This window comes from Hydra vulgaris, chromosome 12 (genome assembly GCF_038396675.1).
Source record: "Hydra vulgaris chromosome 12, alternate assembly HydraT2T_AEP".
NCBI lineage: Eukaryota > Metazoa > Cnidaria > Hydrozoa > Anthoathecata > Hydridae > Hydra > Hydra vulgaris.
Genome location: NC_088931.1, coordinates 11613143 through 11634051, shown reverse-complemented (window position 1 = coordinate 11634051; position 20909 = coordinate 11613143). Strand labels below are relative to the sequence as shown.

General features: G+C 26.1%; 2 protein-coding genes across 3 annotated transcripts in view; one reads left to right on the top strand and one right to left on the bottom strand.

Moving 5' to 3' along the window:
* Nucleotides 1-19118, top strand: part of LOC101239690 (T-complex protein 11-like protein 2) — a 29124-nt gene extending 10006 nt beyond the window's left edge. Inside the window, exons 3-9 of the mRNA XM_065812169.1 lie at nucleotides 1380-1500; nucleotides 1915-2135; nucleotides 2324-2460; nucleotides 17702-17850; nucleotides 17965-18137; nucleotides 18439-18596; nucleotides 18698-19118. Coding sequence (XP_065668241.1) covers nucleotides 1380-1500; nucleotides 1915-2135; nucleotides 2324-2460; nucleotides 17702-17850; nucleotides 17965-18137; nucleotides 18439-18596; nucleotides 18698-18909 — 1171 coding nt within the window. The 3' untranslated portion in view covers nucleotides 18910-19118. The remainder of the gene's footprint in view (nucleotides 1-1379; nucleotides 1501-1914; nucleotides 2136-2323; nucleotides 2461-17701; nucleotides 17851-17964; nucleotides 18138-18438; nucleotides 18597-18697) is intronic.
* LOC136088450 (uncharacterized) lies at nucleotides 3669-20236 on the bottom strand. 2 transcript variants are annotated; one of them, XM_065812170.1, is made up of 12 exons: nucleotides 20145-20236; nucleotides 8359-8496; nucleotides 8186-8272; nucleotides 7934-8005; nucleotides 7597-7760; nucleotides 7291-7424; nucleotides 6863-6935; nucleotides 6614-6767; nucleotides 5514-5683; nucleotides 5303-5435; nucleotides 4072-4383; nucleotides 3669-3891 (listed from the first exon to the last, which is right to left on the bottom strand). In XM_065812170.1, exons 4-11 carry the CDS (start codon nucleotides 7992-7994, stop codon nucleotides 4343-4345), a joined length of 930 nt encoding a protein of 309 aa, XP_065668242.1. In that variant the 5' UTR covers nucleotides 7995-8005; nucleotides 8186-8272; nucleotides 8359-8496; nucleotides 20145-20236; the 3' UTR covers nucleotides 3669-3891; nucleotides 4072-4342. The 2 variants fall into 2 exon arrangements, with proteins under 2 accessions (XP_065668242.1, XP_065668243.1); XM_065812171.1 differs by lacking the exons at nucleotides 8186-8272; nucleotides 8359-8496; nucleotides 20145-20236 and having other exon boundaries at nucleotides 7934-8062.
* Between the last annotated feature and the right edge of the window lie 673 nt (nucleotides 20237-20909).

The window sequence follows — 20909 nt, the reverse complement described above, 5'->3', positions numbered from 1 at the left end:
AAATCAAGATGAGAGATTAAGTATTTGTTATATATATATATATATATATATATATATATATATATATATATATATATATATGTGTATATATATATATGTGTATATATATATATATATATATAATATATATATATATATATATATATATATATATATATATATATATACACACACACATATACACACACTCACACATAGACACACATATATATTAACTTAATATAAAAATATATATAAAGCATATCAATCTATATATATACAAATGCATATGTAGAGTTCCACATGGTATATTTTAGCATCAGTGAAAATTTTAGAAGAAAAACATCCAATTAAAATGCACTGGCATTTTTGCTGCAATGCATGGAAAAGGAGTTGTGGATGGAATTGGAGCCACTGTAAAATGTGTTGCCAGAAAAATAGTTTTAAGAAAACAAAACAAATAAAAGAATTGTGTAAATGCCATTACTTTCAAGTTTTAGACAGAAGCGTCAAAAATCGCATTATAACAAATAAAAACTTATAAATTTACATTTAGTGTCTAGACAATTTAGAAATGATCAAGTATCTTAAAAATGACTTTTATAAAATGTAGAAATAATTTTTATCATTTCTAAATAAAAGCTATAAATATAGTATGAAATTTGTTTTATGTTTTAATCTAAATTATAATAAAAATTTGCATGTTATGTAGCTGATAGTTGCGTAGCTGACTTCATGGTTTTTAAAAAACTTTTTTTGGACCTGTAATTATTATTATATTTAAAAAGTTTTATAAAGAAAACTTGGGCGAAATAATTATTAATAAAAAAAAAAAAGTTTTTATGAAAATATGAATGATAAATTAAGAGAAAAATTAATTCAAAGTTTTGATTAAAAAAAAAGCTTTTTTGCGTGTTGCGTAGCTGACCACTGCCTCTTAGATCTACTTTTGTCAAACTTTCTGTTTATCTTGTGTTTTTTGTTGAATAACAATAACAAAAGGTAATTAGCATATAAAGGAAAAAAAGGAAGTAATTTATATTATATCAGGAAGTAATTTATATCAAGTCAGTTAAATTTAAAAAAACTTGTTGCGCACCTTGGGTAGCTGACCTTAGAACTCTACATGTATAAAGAGAAAATAAAAAATAATAATACACAATATAAAAAAATATATAAACCAAAAAGAGAAAGTAGGAAAATAATAAAAATCACAGTGTTGTAAGATCCAATTAATATTAAGTAGTGAACTAATTATTGTTGTTTTTTTACATATAATTTTGTTAATCTTTTCATAAAAAGTTTTGTAGTCCAAACATAAATGTCAAAATAAGAAATTGTTTTTTTCCCAAAATGCATTTAATGTTGAAAATATTTCTTGATAATTTATTGTTTTTAAGTCTTGAAAAAACTGTTCATGATATTGTACATGCTGCATTCTGGGATATCTTACAGAGTGAAGTTTCAAGTGAACCTCCAAAGTATGAGAAAGCATTTATGTTGCTTATGGAAATGAAACAGGTAAAATATTTTTTTGAATAATTTCTTTTAATTTTTACATAAAAGATGAAGTTTTAAATTTTAATATGAATTTTAAAATGTGAAATTTAATTTTAATATGCTTAAACAACATTTCTACAAAAGGGAATCACAATGTCAATTTATTATATTCTATAATTCAAAATTTCCCATATTCTTTTTCAATTTACTTTTTTTTTTCTCTCTCCTTAGTTTTCATTTAGTTGTTTTACCTTTTAGAATTTTTCTTCTAGATTTTCTTATCTACTTAGATTTTCTTCTTATTTATTTTAACTTCTTTTTTATATTTAATAGTTTTACTATCTTTGTGTTAAACTGTAATCTGATTTGTTAAATCTGAAATCTGATTGGTTTAAAAATACTTTTTAAAATTTTTATTATTGTATTACTCTTTAGATGATTTTAGAGTTAGTACCGTCTAAACAAAGTTCATTGCTTCAAGAAATACAAGAAACCCTGGATCAAGAGTTGATATTTCAGCAAATTGCAAACAACGCATTTGATATAGTTAGTCTTGGGAATTTTGTTTTAGAAACTTTGTCTAAATTATGTGCCCCTGTTAGAGATGATGAGATAAAAAAACTTCGAAACACACAGGAAATTATTCCATTATTACGGTAAAAATGTATTGTGGTTTGTAAAAAGTTTTCCTGCTTATTATCTTTAATTATTCATTTATTTTTATAATGTGTTCATTTATTTTTATAAATCTTTCATAAAATTTTACTGCAATATAAAATAAGAAAGACTATTAATTTTAATAGAATGATATTTACATAGTTAACAGTGACAACCTTATTATTAGAGGTATACTAGAACTTCTTAACTTGATGAAAATAGATCTTGCCAATTATCAGCTTAAAGCGCTAAAACCAGTTCTTATACAGCAAGCAGTTAGCTATGAACGAGAAAAGTTTGAAGAGTGCATGAAAGTAAATCCAGGTAAAATGATTAAAGAGATCCCAAACCTCATGGAAAACCAAAGAGACATGTTGTGTTCATATTAAAGAGAATGATTTAAAAAAAATGTTTGGGCTAAAGTTTTTTTTATTAAAACAAAAGAATAAATGCATACCAAGAAAAACTAACTTTTTTATTTTAGTCAAAGCTTGCCTTCTCCATTTTGTTGGAGGCCAAAAAGTCATCATAATATACGCCACAATCTACAGACTCGAAAATTTATTCAAGCATGTTTTATTCCTAAGAGTTTTAGTACATGGTATCATTGATTATTTTGTTTGTTTACATAATCGATCTTTTACACAAACAAAAAAATCAATGACATCATTTACTGAAACTCATTGGAATAAAATGCTCTTGAATAAATTATCAAGTTTGTAGATTGCAGCGTATATTATGCTGACTTTTTGACCTCCAACCAAATGGAGAAGACAAGCTTTGACTAAGATAAAGAAGTTCGTTTTTCTTGGTATGCATTTTGTTTTAATCAAAAAAAAGTTTAGCTCAAAGATTTTTTTTTATCATTCTCTTTAATATAAACACAACATGTCTTGGAGGTTTGAGATCTCTTGGAATCTCAAATTTTTCTCTGAATTTGAAATTTTTTGTTTGACTCCATTTAATTTAGTTAAAACTACTCTGACACTTGATATATTTATGAACAAATTTTTACTAGTATTAAATTAGTATTGTTACTAATATTAGGTAAATACAAACATAGCCATGCATAAAATGGTTTTTTATTGATTTTGATGTCGAGAAATGTCTACACTGCAAAAAACGTTTTGTGAAATTCACAAAAAGTTTGGTTACTTTAACAAAAACATTTGGTGAATATTTATGCACCAAAAGTTTTTGTTAAAGTAACCAAATAATTTGGTAATATTTATTTTGTAAATTTCACAAAATGATTTTGTAAATTTCACAAAATGGTTTTGTGAAATATTTTTCACCAAATGCATTTAGTAAAATTTACCAAAAATATTTGATGCATAAATATTCACCAAATGTTTTTGTTAAGATAACCAAATATTTTGGTAAGATATTTTGTAAAATTCCGTAAAATTACTTTTTTTGTGTGTGAAAGTTAACCAATAAGTTTTCTTTATTTTCAAAGACAAAATGAAACTTTAAATACATCTCAAAAATAAGAAAGTATAAGTAATATAACTATAAAAAACAAACAATTATTCCATTGTTATTATTATCGTATAATTATCTATAATTTTATAATCTATTTTTTTTATTTACACATAATGCAATTATACAGTTAACTTAAAGATTTAACTCAGAAACCAATTCACTTGCTTTCGGACATGATATGTCAAAATCTGGGCAATTAAAACAATATATATATTTTTGTAAAAACATCCAAGCTGGAAAACTCGCAGTATTGTATTCCTTATTCAAGATCTAAAGACAAATAATTGAGAATGATAAATAATCATCAATAAATTCTGTACGCAAAAACGCAAATATCAGTAATAACATTTGACTCACTAGATGTTATTTCATCTGACAATTTTTTCCGTGAATTTTTTCCCGAAGTTCAAAAAAAAAAAAAGTCAGACAAAACATCGTCTATAAACTCACTTGAATCAATTTAAACGAAAAATCCATTTCTTTCAAGGGGGTTTCAAATGACCATCTGTGGTTGTTGTACACAACAACAGCAATGTGTGGTGGTACTGCATAAACTAAAGGTTGAAGTGTCAGCTTCAGGTCATTATACAATATCCTAATGTTATCAATTCAATTTACAATATCCTAATGTTATCAATTCGCCACATTCTTTAACACTAGGAGTCCAGGATTTTCTCTTTGCTTCTTTACATAAATGTATGGAACGTTTGCACATTGTCAATCACACAATAGCCAAAAGAGCAGCAGTCTCTTCTTCTACCCCTATAATATATATTATATATATATATATATATATATATATATATATATATATATATATATATATATATATATACATATATATTAATATACATATATATTTATATACATATATATATATATATACATATATATATATATATATACATATATATATATATATACATATATATATATATATATATATATATATATATATATATACATATATATATGTATATATATATATATATATATATATATATATATATATATATATATATATATATATATATATATATATATACATACACATATATATAAATTAGTAATATAGAACTCTTCCTGATGATCCAGCAATGGTGAAACTTCAAGTCGAAGGTAAAAGTTAGATGCGGTAGTGGTGTAGTGGTAAGAGCGCTCGCTTCATAAGCGAGAGGTTCGGAGTTCGACTCCCACCACGTCCCTGGAAGTACCGCGCTTAACTTAGTTTCTCCGCGCAGCGGCCTTGCTCGGAAAGGTTCGTGTTTCGGAGTTAAAGAGTTGAGAGAGGGTTGTACCACGAATAACAACTAAAAAAAAGAAAAAAAAAAAAAAAAAAAGAGTAGCCTCCTCGACTGTAGTGGCCCCCCTCGGGCCTTGGGGAGGTGAATAATCTAAAAAAAAAAAAAAAAGATAAGTGTTTTTTACTTATTTATTATTGCTCTGTTCTTTAAGAACATTGAGCACTCTATTTGTAAAATACACTAACATAATATACATATATATATATATATGTATATATACACACACACACACGAATGTATAAATATGATTTTTTTATTGTCAGTTTGATGTACATTGGTAATTTTCCAACTGTCAATCCGTCAGATTGCACACTAACTGAACTGGCATTAATATATGTATGTTAATCATAAATTTTAATAAAAAATAAAAAACTAACCATCTTGCACAGAATGTTTCTTAGCAACTAGGCCTATCAACTTTTTTGCATGTAATGGGATTTTTTTAAACATAAAGTTATTGCAATGCTCGTAATTTCTTTGCATGCTCAACTCAGTAAAATTGATATTTACCTATAATAAAAGACATTATTTTGTATATAGTAATGTATGGATATATGTAATAAAATATAACCAATATTTAAAGTTTACCAATGCATCTGCTTTTAGATCCAAAAGATGTTTAAAATTCGGAATGTCTTTGGTGCCTAATTGAAAACTTTTCAACCTAAATTTCGAAGTTGATTTCCATTTATGGCACACTTCAGTCCATGGTTGATTATTAAACTTAAGCCAATTAAGGTCATCTTGAATTTCTTCTTCTATATAAATTTTTAAATGTTTATTAAAAAACTAAAGATGTTTCTAATTATATCATATAGAATAATACAAAGATGAATGCTATCATTTATCATTATCTATGCTATCATTTTATCAAATCATAAATTATCAAAAATTCTGACTGTCAATCTGTCAGATATATAATATTTATATATATAGATACATGTATCTATATATCTGCAGATATAGTGTTGCAAAAAAACTTGTTTTCTTGCTGTCGTGTTTTTTTCGTCCGTTTTTTAAGCATTTTTTGGGTTTTGGTGTAGGTTTTTTGGACTTTTATCAACTCTTATGGTATATTTGTTTACTAATTTTGTGTAAGCAGAGTGTTTAGCCAAAGAGGTAAGAAATTTTTTATCTTTATGAATTTATGAGAAAATGGCTAAACAGTTATTTATTTGCTAACTATTTTTTCTAGATTTTTGCCTTTTATTTTTTTTTCTTGAAAAAAAAAATACTTTATTTATTATTTTATTAATTTTACTTATTTTTCTTTACTTATAAGAATTATTAAATTTTTTTTTTCTAATTAATTTTTTAATTTTCTTTTTTAACTAAATATAAAGTAAGTAATTAAACAATTGCTAAACTGAAACAACACTGAAAATATGATATGCTAAATGGAGGAAATAAAACAAGTATTTAATAACTATCACCAAAAATAAAATTTAAAATCATTTTAATGTATAAAAAAAGAGAAATAGTAGTTTTTAAGGCAAAACCCCAAAAATACCCACAAAAAAAAGAAATCGAAGCCCTCAGTTTTTTGGGCCAAAAAACGTTTTTTTGGGCAAAATAAAACAAGAACCAAAAAAAAAAAGACTTATATCTTCATACAGATATATATAAAATTTACTAAAAATATAAAACACAATATACTATTTATAATAACTAAATCATATAAAGCATACTATCACTAATATCATGTTCTTCAACTAATTGTTGGTCATTAGAACTTTTTAAGATACCAACTGATTTATTATTTGGCCATGTGTTGCAAAACTTTTCTGTCAACTTTCCACCAGCTATAGTTTTTTTATTTGTAGGAGCAGTATACCATGTTTCCTAACAAAGAACGAATTAAACATAAATAGCTATAACTACAATTTCATTAAAAATCATACAGATCACATTAACACATAACTCTGAAAGTTACTTACAATCTTTTCTGAAGGAAAATGTGAAATAATGGCATTTGCTGATACACAGACATCTGCATTAGTTGGACGATTTCTATATATATATATATATATATATATATATATATATATATATATATATATATATATATATATATATATATATATATATATATATATATATATATAAATATTCTATATAATATATATATATGAATACAGCCCTCGTAATTAGAGTTGGCCTATCTGCCGACCTTAAAGTGATTTAAGTCGCCGATCTTATGCCAATCTTGTTTCTATTTTTTATGGTGAAACCTTTGTAAATAAATGTTTTTGCAAACCTGATGCCGACCTTAAACAGTTTAAGGCTGGCAATTTATTGCTGAATTAATTTTTTTAATTCCGAGGTTTGTAAATAATATTTAAAATCTAATAATTTTTTTACTTACTGCAAACCTTTCCTTTGAATGATATGGTTGACTACTATGCCAGCCAATTTGCTGCGTAAACTAAATGTTAGATTTGAAGCACTTAACACAATCATTCCATCTGTGCAAGAATTTAGGATCGGGGCTAAGCCATTCTGTTAAATTCATAAATAATATTTCAGTGTTAATTAAACAAAATATAACTTATAACTAAAATTATGATGATTAATGATATGTTAACAATAATGCTAATTAAGTATTATAATATTTTCTTCCACAGAAATTATATAGTTATAGTTAAACAATATAAAGAAAAATACGTCAAACCTCAAAGAGAGTATTGCTTTTATGATAAAGTACAGTTTTTGATACAGAAACTACTTTACCAGTTGAATCTTGGAATGGCTTAGCTTGCTGTATGCACTGCTTTTTCATTGGGCTCATTACCTTGTTATTAAAAACTATTTCGCTTCGGCTCAAAATAGCTGGTTCTATAATCAAATAATATCATTATTGACATGGGTTGCAAACAGTAATACTAGTAATGTGAGAGTGAGAAACATTATTACATAAAAAAATCAAGTGTTTTAAGTATACTCTTTTAAAATATTTAAAAACGTTAAAGCCACTAATAATTTATTTTTTTAATATGCAAGGCAAATACCAAAGGTAGCATCTCCATTTTCTTTTGTACAGTTTTGAGGTTCAACTAACATGTTAGACATACTGATAGAAGCTAAATATTATTTATAAAATATTAGGTATATTTTTGAAAAAATCTTGTTTATGTAATATTTAAAACCTAAAAACCAGTAACAAGTAATTTGAGTTTATAATGATTTGCTTTTCATTACTTTCATCGCTTATTGTAGCTATGTGAAGTTTGAAACATGACAAAAAATTATAAAAATAATACCTGTACCGGAAAATGTATTCTGTATTGCATTGCTCTTAGAGAAATGAGCTAACTCAACATCTTCAACAAGATTAAAATTGTCTTCCACTAAAGTATATAAAATATTGTGTTATATGTAATATTTCTATAATTATTAAGAAATATTATTATATAAAAATACTTGTTAAAAATACCTTTATGTAAAACTGGTGCATGATCACAATAGGCACACAAATCAAAGTCTTTCTATTTTGTGTATTCATCACAATCACAACTTGGTTTGAGACATTGCATTCTACTACTCCCTTTTTTATCCTTCATTTTTAATGACACTATAAAAATGAAGAAAAATAAAGTAAAAGAAAAAAAAAATTCATTACTAGAAATTTGTATTACATTATATCATTTATATAAATTTATTTGGAAAAAATAACACTAAATGACTAAAAAAGCCGAAAAATAAAATAATGAAAATATATCCTTTTTAAAGTTATAGCTAAACTTATAGTATACTATAATAGTGTATAGGGTTATATATTATAATATAAAATGCACCAATAAATATTAAATGAAAACTAGTCAATTATTTAATGTAATACAAAAAAGTAATTTATTGTTTTGAAATAAATACCATGGCCGTCAACACCGGTGGGGGTTATTGCATGGGGCAATTGCTCCTGCAATGCCTGATTTTATGTATTCAAAGCATGTACATACTTTGAAAACATAAAATCAGTTCACTAAAAACAGAAAATACAAATACATTTATATAGTAAATAAATATTTGTTTAAAACTTCAAGAAACAAAATAAAGAGCAGGATTGAAAAGCTTTTTTAAAAACAAAATAAGCTTTGTAAACTAAATTATAAATAAATAAAAAATGATCAGATGGATTCAGATGGCAATAACACCTTACATACTACCTACAAATACCTATTTAGTTTCAAGTAAAGACATTGTTTAAAGAATTTTAAAATTTTCATTGTTTTCATTTGACATTGTTTAAAGAATTTTAAAATTTATATATTTTAAAAGTTAAAGTCATTTAAAACTTGTGTCACAGAAAGAATAATAGGTTTCTTCAATCGCACAAGTTTCAATGGTTATAAGTTATAACCATTGAAACGTTATAACGTATAACAAAAAATGTAAAATTCTATAAACTTAAATATTTACCTATAAATATTGTTTATAGGTATTTATATGTAAAGTATTATTGCCCCCATCTGAATATTTTCAGTTTTTTTTTAATTTCCAATTTAGTTTGAAAAGGTCATTTCTCTTTTAAACAACAAGACTTTTCAATCTTGCGCTAAAGTACATCAAATAATTATATAAATGTTTTTTATTTACAAAAAAATTAAAAAAATTAAAACGCTACAAAATCAGTAGTTATATTTTGTGCATTAATGAAACGTATTTATTTTTATTTAAATTTCGTAGTTTTAATGGCCAAGGTGAGATAATGTTATCAAAGTGAGAGCAATTTAAAACAATTAACTCTGTTTCAATGTCAACCTCAAAAGCTTGCAAGCTTTGCAAAATACAGGATATAATTCTTCAACTGCATAAATAACGACATCACCAATTTTAAAGTTAACGAAGTTAACAGAAACACTCTTTGTTTGGAAAATTTCTCTGTACAACCCATAACTACCTATCAATTCTAATATAGCTTGTCCATCAATCACATGGAAAAGTAAAATAGGAACAGTTTTAGCAACACAAAATTCATTATTTTTTAAGCCATGTTTTGCTATGAACCGAGTTGACTGATCCATTTGGTGTCTAATAGCTACTGTTTTGCAAACATTTTTGAAATTTCCCACAGATGAAGCAGTCCGCTTAAAACCTCTTAATTTACCTTCACAACGCATTACCCACATATGACTTAGCGGACCAAGCATTTTAATAATATGTGGATAATGAATAAGGTTATGAAACTTCAAAGTTAAGCCACACTTAAACACAAAACAGTATTCCTGTAAAAATTCAGTGACAAGAGAACCAAAATACAATAAATCAGGTTTACTAAAATGCAAACCAAATGAGTAAAGGACAATTTGTCTTAACAATAAAAAAACAACCCAAACATTGTCATCGAAAGGAACTAAATCTCCAACTAACAAAGGAAAGCTTAAAACCAAATTTAGCATTTCAATTGCACCAATATTAATTGAACCATTTTTTATTTGATTATCAGTGGGACATGAAGGAATTGATGAGTGATCGTATGAAAATTTTTTCATTCTGCTATTTATGTCACCTAAATTGAAGAATTTTTTCTGAAATACTAGATAGTTTAACATTTTTTGAAAAACATGTTTGCAAATGCCTTCTAACAAATCAAATAATTAATATCACAATAAATATTATCATTAACATGAAATGATGGAATTTTATTAAAGCAACACTTTTCCTTTTTACCATTGAGGGAACAATTATGTAAAGAAACGTCGTAATTGTAACATTCTTTAGTTCTAAGAACAGGTTCAGATTCAACAAAAATACTATCAAAGTCTTTACGTTTCATTTTGCATATTCTACATGGGTATGTGGCAGTAAAACTTTCCACATAACCTAACACTCCATTTAAACCAAGATTGTCACCGATAATTTGAGCAAGAACAACATATATTTTAAATTCATTACCATCTATTTTTATAGTAAAGCCTTTTGTTTCTAATTCTGTCATTTCTTTGATGTATATAGAAAATGCATCTTTATTTGAATATTTAATGCGATCAGAAGAATATATAATTGCACTTAACAAGATATTCTCAAGTTTTGAGTTATGTAGTGGTTTTAAACATTTTAGAATTGTACACAAAGCTCTGATTTTGTGAACAGTGCTATGTGAAACTAATGGATTAGCAATTTCTAAATCATCAAAAAAACAAAAAACTGGAATTACAAAAGTATTTTGGGAATGAACATGTTGAAGACGTAATTGATGATTTTTCCACAACTCTCCATCTTTAAAGTCTGAAACTAAACCATTAGTAGACGGTTTTAAATTACTTCTTATTTCATCAAGTACACCGGGAAGACAAAGAAAAACTTCAAGACACTGCTTTAATGAAACATATTGCCCTGTTGCAACACAAGTTGAGCAAACCATTCCTTTAGATGTTCTTTGAGTGCTTATAAAATGACCTATTGGATATGATTTTGGTTTTATATAATATCCTTTCTTTTCAAAATAATTTGTTTGTTTATGCAAACTTTCTAAACCTTGAAAAGGTCTTTTGAGGCGTGAGATATTTTCAAAGAAATTATTATGTTCCTCATTTTGGAGACCGTGTTTGTCAAAATTACTTGAGTCTCATTACTAATTCCTGTTACAATTAATGACACAAAGTCTGAACATGCATCCACAATTTTTAATATAGTGGTTAGGGGCAGATTAGAATAACTTCTTAGTTTAGAAATAAAATAAGCGGAATCTTCAAAAATACCATTGATTTCATCAAATTTAATAAAAAACTGTGCAAACAGGTTCGTTATCGTGAACAGCTAAAGACAAGTTATTTGAATATAAACATTGTTGCGTAATATCTACTTCTAAATTAGATGTTTGAAAAACTTCTTGATGAGATTTTTCAATATATTTTGTAAGACTTTGAAAAGAATTATATTCCATCGGACAACCATCCTGTCTGCAAACTAATCTTTCGCCATAACTATGTTTGTTGTGAAAAACTTTTAAATGACATTTATAAGAGTTGGTGGTGCTTGCAGTATATTCACAATAAGCACAGTTAATCATGATTACAGTGAAATTATTAAAACTTTTCTTTTCAGTTAAAACAACGATGCTTGACTATTATAAATATAAAAAATGGCGAAAAAATCTTTTTTTTTTTCTCCTTTTATTTGCCATTGCATTTGGTGAAAATAACAAACACAATTTTGTAAATTTAACCAAATAAATTTGTTAAACTTTGCGTGAAGACAAAATGCAAAAACATAATCAAACCAAATAATTTGGTTAAAATAACAAAATCGATTTGGTAAAGTTTACAAAAGATTTGGTATATTTTGCCAAACGGGTTTGTAACTTTTACAAAAACTACTTAACCAAGCATATTTGGTTAAATTAACGAAACAAATTTTTGCCATGTAATTGTAAAAAAACCAAGGGTTTTCCATTACTAAATAAAACCTGCAATATAAATCTGTATGTACCACATTCTAATGACCTTTTAAGTAAGTAAAGTTTATTTTGCAAGGTCGAAGAAATAGTATAACCCGCTTATTGTAGGAGAATTTTATGTTGTTTCTGAAATTCAGAATACTTATGAGTATAAATCATCATCATCTAAATATGAGTATGAATCATCATATTTATACTGAGTATAAATAGTTCAATGAGTTAGTTCCATGAGTGTAACAAAAATTATTATCTTCACTATGACAACTACAATACAATGAAACAAAATAGCAATAAAATGAAAAAGTCGACAACAAGTGTAAAAACATGTATTGTACTGTTACCAATCAAAATTATGCTTACTTTTTTTTTGTTCAATTTTTTTTTCCTACACTATTGGCTGATGATTAATAAGGTAAAGATCAAATCTTAAATATTAAAATCATCTTTCTACAGTTGGCTTTTAGCATGAAAACTAAAAATAGTTGCTTAGGAAACATCAAAGTAAAAACATTTAACAATAAGTAAATAAAACTAAAATAATTTTACTTTAATAATTTTCTTTTATACATATATCTCATAAACTCCTAATGTGAAAAATATCTCATAAACTCCTAATAAGAAAAGTTCTAAAAATTGTTAAAAGCAATTACATATTGTTATTATATAAAACAGATTTTTATATTATTTTAAAAAAATTGTGTTGTTACTTATCAAAGAAGTCGAAGGAGATTATTAAATAGGCATTAACAGGAATAATACTAATTTAACACTAATGTTAAAATATAATCTTAACAAAAAATCATGTTTATGCTTTCATTGTGATTTATTATTTTTTAATTTAAATTTAAAATTATGATAGGTCATAAAATATATTTTGCATAATGTATAAGATTCTATATATTCTTATAATATTCTTATATATACTTTAATCAATATAAAACTTTTTTTACTTGTTAAAATATACAAAATAGTTCATTTAAAATCTAACTCAATTAGTAACATCATCATCATCATCATCATCATCATCATCATCATCATCATCATCATCATCATCATCATCATCATCATCATCATCATCATCATCATCATCATCATCATCATCAACAACATCATCGCCATCATTATCATCATCCTCATCATTATGCAGTTAATGATTGCATCATTAACTCCATAACAATGATGCAGTTGATAATAACCATGATAACTGCATACATTGATTATTGTGATGATGATTACATTATCACCATAATCGTCCATAACTTAATGACATAAAAATATAAAGATAGATATGAAACTTTGTTATCTTCAATCACTTCACTCATTTTTTCAATAATAAAATAAAAATTAACTAAGTAAAAAGTAATAACAAAATTTATAGTATCAAAAGCTAAAAAAAAGAAGAAAAAATAAAACTTTTTTTTTTTAAAAAGTTTTTTTAAACAAAAAGTTTTAACAAAAAAGCAAAAAAGTTAAAAAGCTAAAATCAATACATAACTTAAAAGGTAAGTCAAACTAAAAAGAATGTAAAAGATGAAATAAGAGACTTGTCAAAAAAAAAGCTGATATATATTTAACTTAAAAAAATTTTGGGTTTTGGTGATTTGGTTAGGACATTAAACAATGTTAATTGGAAGATTAAAATATTGATTATGATTTGTGATTGTAGTTATCACAAAAGCACATTATAAAAATTCAGTGTTTGCATTCGTTACAAAAACATATTATGTCTATCATGCAATATTTAAAATATTTTTGTGAATGGTTTTATAGTTTTTTTTATCAAAGTATAAATACTTCAAATAGTAATAAACTTCATATAACAAAATGTTGAAGTCATGATTAAAATGAATAAAAATAAGTAAGTCATGAATATATATAAAACAGATAAAATAAGTTTCCGTTGATATTTAACCAATTATTAACAATGTTTAGAAATATTGTTTAATTGCAACTTAAATTAGATTATTCAACTGAATACTTTAAGCATGTTCGATGATAAAAAAAATACTGAATCAAATTAATTTTTCCCAAGGAAAACTAAATTATAACTTTTAATTTAACATCTTTTTGTTCCAAAAAAGATGAATAATGTTTTGTTCTAAATAAAGTTTTTTATCTTTTCAACTTATAAGCATCTATTAGTAGATTCCACTTGTTGCTGACTCATCAACTATTTCAAGGTCATTTAGTTAATGATTAGTTTAGTATTTCCCTTTGTGTTTGTTATTAAAGTTAATACTATTACTCTTTGTGGATTAAATTTGTGGACTTGATTTAATGTTTTAGTAAAGTCTGTATTTTTGTTGTAATTGGGAAATTAGTTCACTATGTTTATATTAAAACTAAAAGCTTTTACTGAAGACCCTATATAAGTTTTAATGGCATAGTGGAATGAGAGATCTGTAATTTGAGAGATTAACTAGTTTGCTTAACTTTATGTGATGTAGAATTATAAGACTCAAAAATTTAGTTTGATTTTATATTGTGGTGAAATAACAGTTAGTAAAAAGCTTGATTGTTGTTTTTCAAATTATTAATTTATGCGGTTAATTCTGTTTTGTGTATTTCTTTGACTTTCTTTTTGATTGAAATACTAATGCAATTAATGCTTTATTGTTATTTATTTAATGAAAGAGACACTATGTTATAACAGATGTTTATTTTATTTTTATTTTTTCAAGATCTTCACTTCCAAAAAAGCTGCCAGCAATGACTATTAGAGTTACTGGAAGAGAAATGATGAGGTTTATAGAACAAGATAACAATTGACAGACAACTTAAAAGATTGCAAATTATATGAATCAGGAAAGCAAGATGAAGGAAGTGAATTGATGTTCGAGGAAAAAAGCTAGATGAATAAGAGTTTTTGGAGCACTTAGGAAAAGTCACGGAAAAAGAATGAGACTTAATTGAATGACAAGTAATACAAGAATGAATTTTAGTAGATGGTATAATAGACACTAGCTCTTTAGAGCAGTGCCCATTATAGTATTTGTAGAAAAGAGAAAGAGAAGCAACATTACAACAATGTTGTAATGGTTAGCGGTTGGCTGCAAGAGCAGGTCCAACTATGTTTACAATGCGATTTTGCACCTTGTCTAAAAGAGAAAGGGCATCATTAGAAAATCCGCCCCAGATATGGCAACAGTATTCCATACAAGTCTGGGTTTGAGACTTATAGAGATAGAGAATAGAATCCCAAGTAAGAAAGTGTTGAGCACGATAAAGAGATGCAACTTTAGCATATGCTAATTTTGCAACGGATTTGATATATGGTTTCCAAGAAAGATTCGAAGTAAGAGTTAATCCTAGAAGATGAAGGGTAGATGACTCATCGAGTATATTACCATTCATAAATATAGAAAGATCTAAATTTTTTGCGATAATGATTGACTGAAAAAATTGAGTTTTATTTGAATTAAAATTCACCAGTCACTGTGAGCTTCATGCTGTAGCAGAAGTGAGATCCTTTTCAAGCTCAAATGCTGCTCCAAGCAATCAGAGAGTGTTGGCTTCTTATCATGACAAGAATAAATGGTAGTATCATCAGCGAACAATGCCACCTTAGATGTGAGAATATCTGGAAGATGGATAATGTAAATTAAAAAGAGTTTAGCTTTAAGAATAAAACATTGAGGAACCCCTGAAGTTACCAAATATGAAGAAGAGTGCTGTCCATTGAGGACAACTTTTATACTACAATTGAAAAAAAGGATTCAATAATCTTAAAGATGTTACCTGATGCACCGTAAGAAGAAAGCTTATGGAGAAGACCAGCATGCTAAACTTTATCAAAAGCTTTAGAAATGTCAAGAGCGATAGCCTTAACCTCTCCATCTCTATCTAATGCACAATAAAACCTATCGGTTATTACTGTTAGCAAATCAACTGTTGAACAAGAAGATTGAGATCCAAATTGATGGTCAGAAAGTAAATTGTTAGATTCAAGATGAGAGATAAAGTGTTTCTTAATTAAAGATTCAAATACCTTGCTTATGATGGGAAGAAGACTAATGGGGCAGTAGTTGAATGAGTCAGATCGCTCTCCAGAGTTTTTGAAAATAGGGATAGCAGATGCAGCTCTCGAGCAGGCTGGAAAACAAGACTGTGATAGGCATTTGTTGAATAGTTTTGAAAGTATAGACAACAGCTCCTGAGAACACTTTGCAAGACTATAACAGGTATGTTGTCTAGACCACAAACTGTAGAAGAGTCTAAGCAGGAAATTACTTTAGATACAGAAGCTTGAGACATGAATGTCAAGCATTGGATCAACCTATTTGTTGGCTATAACAGGTAGAACGCAACTAGTGGAATCAAACGATGATATTGATGAAAAGTTCTTAGCAAACAATTTAGCTTTGTCTTTAGGTGAGGTGACAAAATCTGAACCGTGCAACAGAGGCGAAATAACAAATTTATCCTTATTATTGATACTGTTAAAGATTCTCCAGAAGTCATGAGAACCTAATTTTTTAGATGAAATACGAGATTTCATGACCTGAAAATAGCGGGCTTTAGTGTTAGACAAATAATTTGGAAAGCTTTGCAGCAGCTGTATGTTGAACCTCTGAAGGCTTAATTAAAATGATTGGGTCACAACAAGCATCTCATGGGTTCATCTTATCTTGCCTTGCTTCTCTAAAGTATCTGTCTCTAAAAAATCTGCTCTAAAGTATCTGTCTTAAAAGACTTTTGGATATTTTTATGAATTCAATTTTAATTAATTAATTTTGATAATTGTACTGAAGTGGGGTGTGTCAATTTATACCTGACTGTTCCTTGTCCTTTACCTGACCACTTATCTCTTACTTGCTGGATACTTTACTGAACTTGATAGCTTATTATACCAAACTTGACTGCTTACTTTATCAAACTTGATTGCTTAATTTATCAAACGTGTTTGCTTACTTTATCAAACTTGCAGGAATTATCTTTTTCCGGATATTTTTTTCAATTTTTAGTTTTTCTGGACATTCAAAACATTTTCAATGCATGCGAGTTGAGATATATATTTTTGTAGTATATTTGTTTTTTAGGCTTTTTCACTCATCACTCATAGAAAAGTTATGAAAAGTGTTAAAAAAAAATTAAAATCAACTTAGCTAAAAGCGAAATTATAAAGAAAATAAAGGAAAACAAATTCCGGATATTTTATTCAAACAATTTCCCGGATTTTTAAATTGTGACTAGGATGATCTATGAACTTGTTTAATTACTTTATCGAACTTGATTGCTTACTTTATCGAACTTGATTGCTTACTTTATCAAACATGGTTGTATAACCTCACTTTGATAAAGTTAAATCCCATATATTTAATTTTATATAAAGCATTGTATATCTTTTTTTTCATTGTTTCTTATTTTTGTTTTATTTTAGAAGGATTAAAAATGACAAAACTGTGGTTGTCAGAAACTTTACAAAGCCTTGCAAAGAAAGTAAATGTTCAAGAACTAGATTGTGAAATGGTTACCATAAATGCATTTCTTTCACTTATAGAGTTTAAGAAAGAAATGATATACCCTGAGGTTTGTTTTGCGTTTAGGCTATTTTTTAAATATATTATTTTTTATTTTTATATATTTTTAATTATCAAATTAGTTTACTTGTATTACTATGTTGCTTTTTTTTTTTTTTTTTAGACTTTACTATTAGACGAGTGTCGTCTGCAGGCGCTTGCTGATTCATTTGACAAGTTATCATTTATTTCTGCGATAATGACCTTATATGTAAACTTTATAGGTGCTGGTGAAAATTTAACACTTCTTGATAAAATTAAGGAAGAGATTTTAATTATATTTGGAAATAATGAAAGGTTAAAATATTTTAAATATTTTATAAAATTAGTAGTGTTTGATGTTACTTTCTGATTTCGTTGATAGAAAGAAAGAATTATCTGCAGTTAGTTATAGAGGTATTGTAACTTGTATTTTGTGAAGATGATTGTTTTACTTTTCCTAATGGCGAATTAATTACCAAAAATTTATAAGTTCTTATAATATTTATGAAATTTATAATAAATATTTGTAACTTTGTAGTTGTTGGTGAAAGATGTTTTATGATAATTTTTAATATGTGTTACGAGAAAAATTTATTTCATTTTTTTTTATATATAGAACCACTTCTCTGTTGGAAAATGTTTATCATCACCTTATTTTTTCACTCGATAAACTTAGGACTGATAGAGGTCTTCAGCCAAAGGGAGACACGAGTTTATTACTAGGCCAAATAAAAAATTTAGCAAATAAAGACGACTCATTTCGGAAACTGATAAGTAAGTTTTTTTATTTGCTTGTAACTTTATTTTTGCACTTTTGTGTTATGTTTGAAATGTTTTAATGAAATTTTTTAATTAGAGCAGTGTATTTTTTTTAGCATCTCGTTTTCGTGATTTCGTTTTATTAACATTTTCGGGAAATGTTATACCTTCAATCAGTGGTTGTTTACATTGGGTGCAAACTGAATTAAAAATGACAACAGAAAGTTTTGTACGAATTTGTAAACACAATAAAAATGTTCATCAGGAGCGATATAATAAAATTATTGACATAGCTTTAAACGATTTACGACAGTCATTAGTAATGTAATTAAACAATTTACGACGGCCTCTAATATAATTTTTATTTTTTCGTGGGTGATTATAAAGTTTCTCTATCATTTTCGAATTTCTTTGTTATACCAAGTTTACTTATCTTCTAATATTTTTTTTAAAACTGTTTAAAAGTGTAAATAGGAAAGTATTTATTTGAAATATTGTTCATAGTTTTATTTCGTCGATTAAAATACATATTTTACATAGTTTTTGAACTTCCTAATTGAAAATTAAAAAAAAATTATTAATTCGAAGGCAATTTCACCTTTAAACTATCATTATAAAATGTTTTTAAAGCACTTTTTTATCAACTTCAGGAATCATGTTTGTTTGAAATATCCTTCTTTTTTTTTTGCTCTTTTTTTTAGATAAAACTTTTTCATCAGTTTTGAGAATAACCTAAATTTATTCATATATTTATAGAAATATTACTATCATTTATAATTTATTTAAGTATCTTATATACAGTTTAATAATTTTTTTTATTTTTTATTAGTACTAAAAGTTATGCATATTGAATATAATTTGCTTAATATTAAATATTGAAATAGAAATAGAATAAACTATGTTGTAAATAATATTTTTTATATTCTTGATATCATGTAAGGATGCACAAATTAAATAATCGTAACCTTAATTGGGTTTCTAATAATAGTCGGTCCAAGGTTACTTTATTTCACATTTAAAATCTTGACAATATATTTTTTCTATTGACAGCATTAATATATTTGATATTGTTGAGTATCTTAATAAATGTAATACTGTTTTTTAGCTTAAAATTATGTAATATTAATTTTTCAGCTCCCATCAAAAAAAACAAAAACAAACAGCTTCTATTAAAAAAAAAAAACAGTAAATGTATATCTATTTGTGCCAAGCAACTAAAGTAAACTATGTTTTGAAATGAATGAAATAATTTCTCTCTCACTTTCTTTTTTATAGAAAATTCTAATGGGTTATGGTTACAAGAAATGAGAAGGATTAAAATTGTTCTAAAAATATGCTTTTAAACAGTAAATTCAAAAATATAACATGGGAGAAAACATTACTTTTAAAATAGAAGCTTAAGGTGACTCTCCCCCATTAAGTCTAACTTTTTATTTATAAAATTTCTAAACTTGTTTTTAATTTTTTATATAAGGAAATTACATTAAAACTTTAACTTTTCAAAATTAAAATAAAATTTGCATTTTTTGATGCTGAGTCAGCATAATTTGTCTAAAATCTTACCTTATCTAAAACAATGATATCTTGAGTAAAATTTGCACTTATTGCACCATATTTCGCCAAATGGTAGCTAAATAGTTGCTTTAGGGCTGGAACTAAAAAATTTTTCAAATGTTAAAAAAAACTAAAATGGCAGCAATATATGTGCAGAAATTGATTAATTGCTTGTGTCAGTATGACAAACTACATTGAAACTAACTCATTTATACTTAAAATGTTGCAATTCTAGTTCCAGCCCTCATAAATAAGTTAATACACATACTGTGAAAATTTAAAGATAAATGCTTTAACCAAACTGAAAATATTAACGTTTTCGTAAGAAAAACATTAAAATAAGAAAGTCCTCTAAAACACATTTAAAAATAAAACAACGTAAAAACGAAAATTTTTTTGTGAAAAGTTACTAAAAACTGCCACTTGTATAAAAGTTTCCATCGTCATTCTCCTTCTCAATGTCTAAATAGCCTTTTTTTATCAATTTTAAATGTTTTCTTTGTTTTTTATTAATATCAGTTGATTTTCTTGACATACTTGATAGTCGCTTTTTATCTTTTTTGAAATCTCCTTTTTCGAAATAAATACCTCCAGGAAAACCAAGCATTTTAAAAACATACCTTAAGGAAGTAAATCCATCATTATAATTTAAAATAGAAGAATAAACAGCTATTTCAAGAATTTTTCTTGCATTAAAAGTAGCTTTAGGGCATCTCTGCCACATGAAACCATTAAATGATGCATTGCAGTTTTGTGTCATTCCATGTAAACACT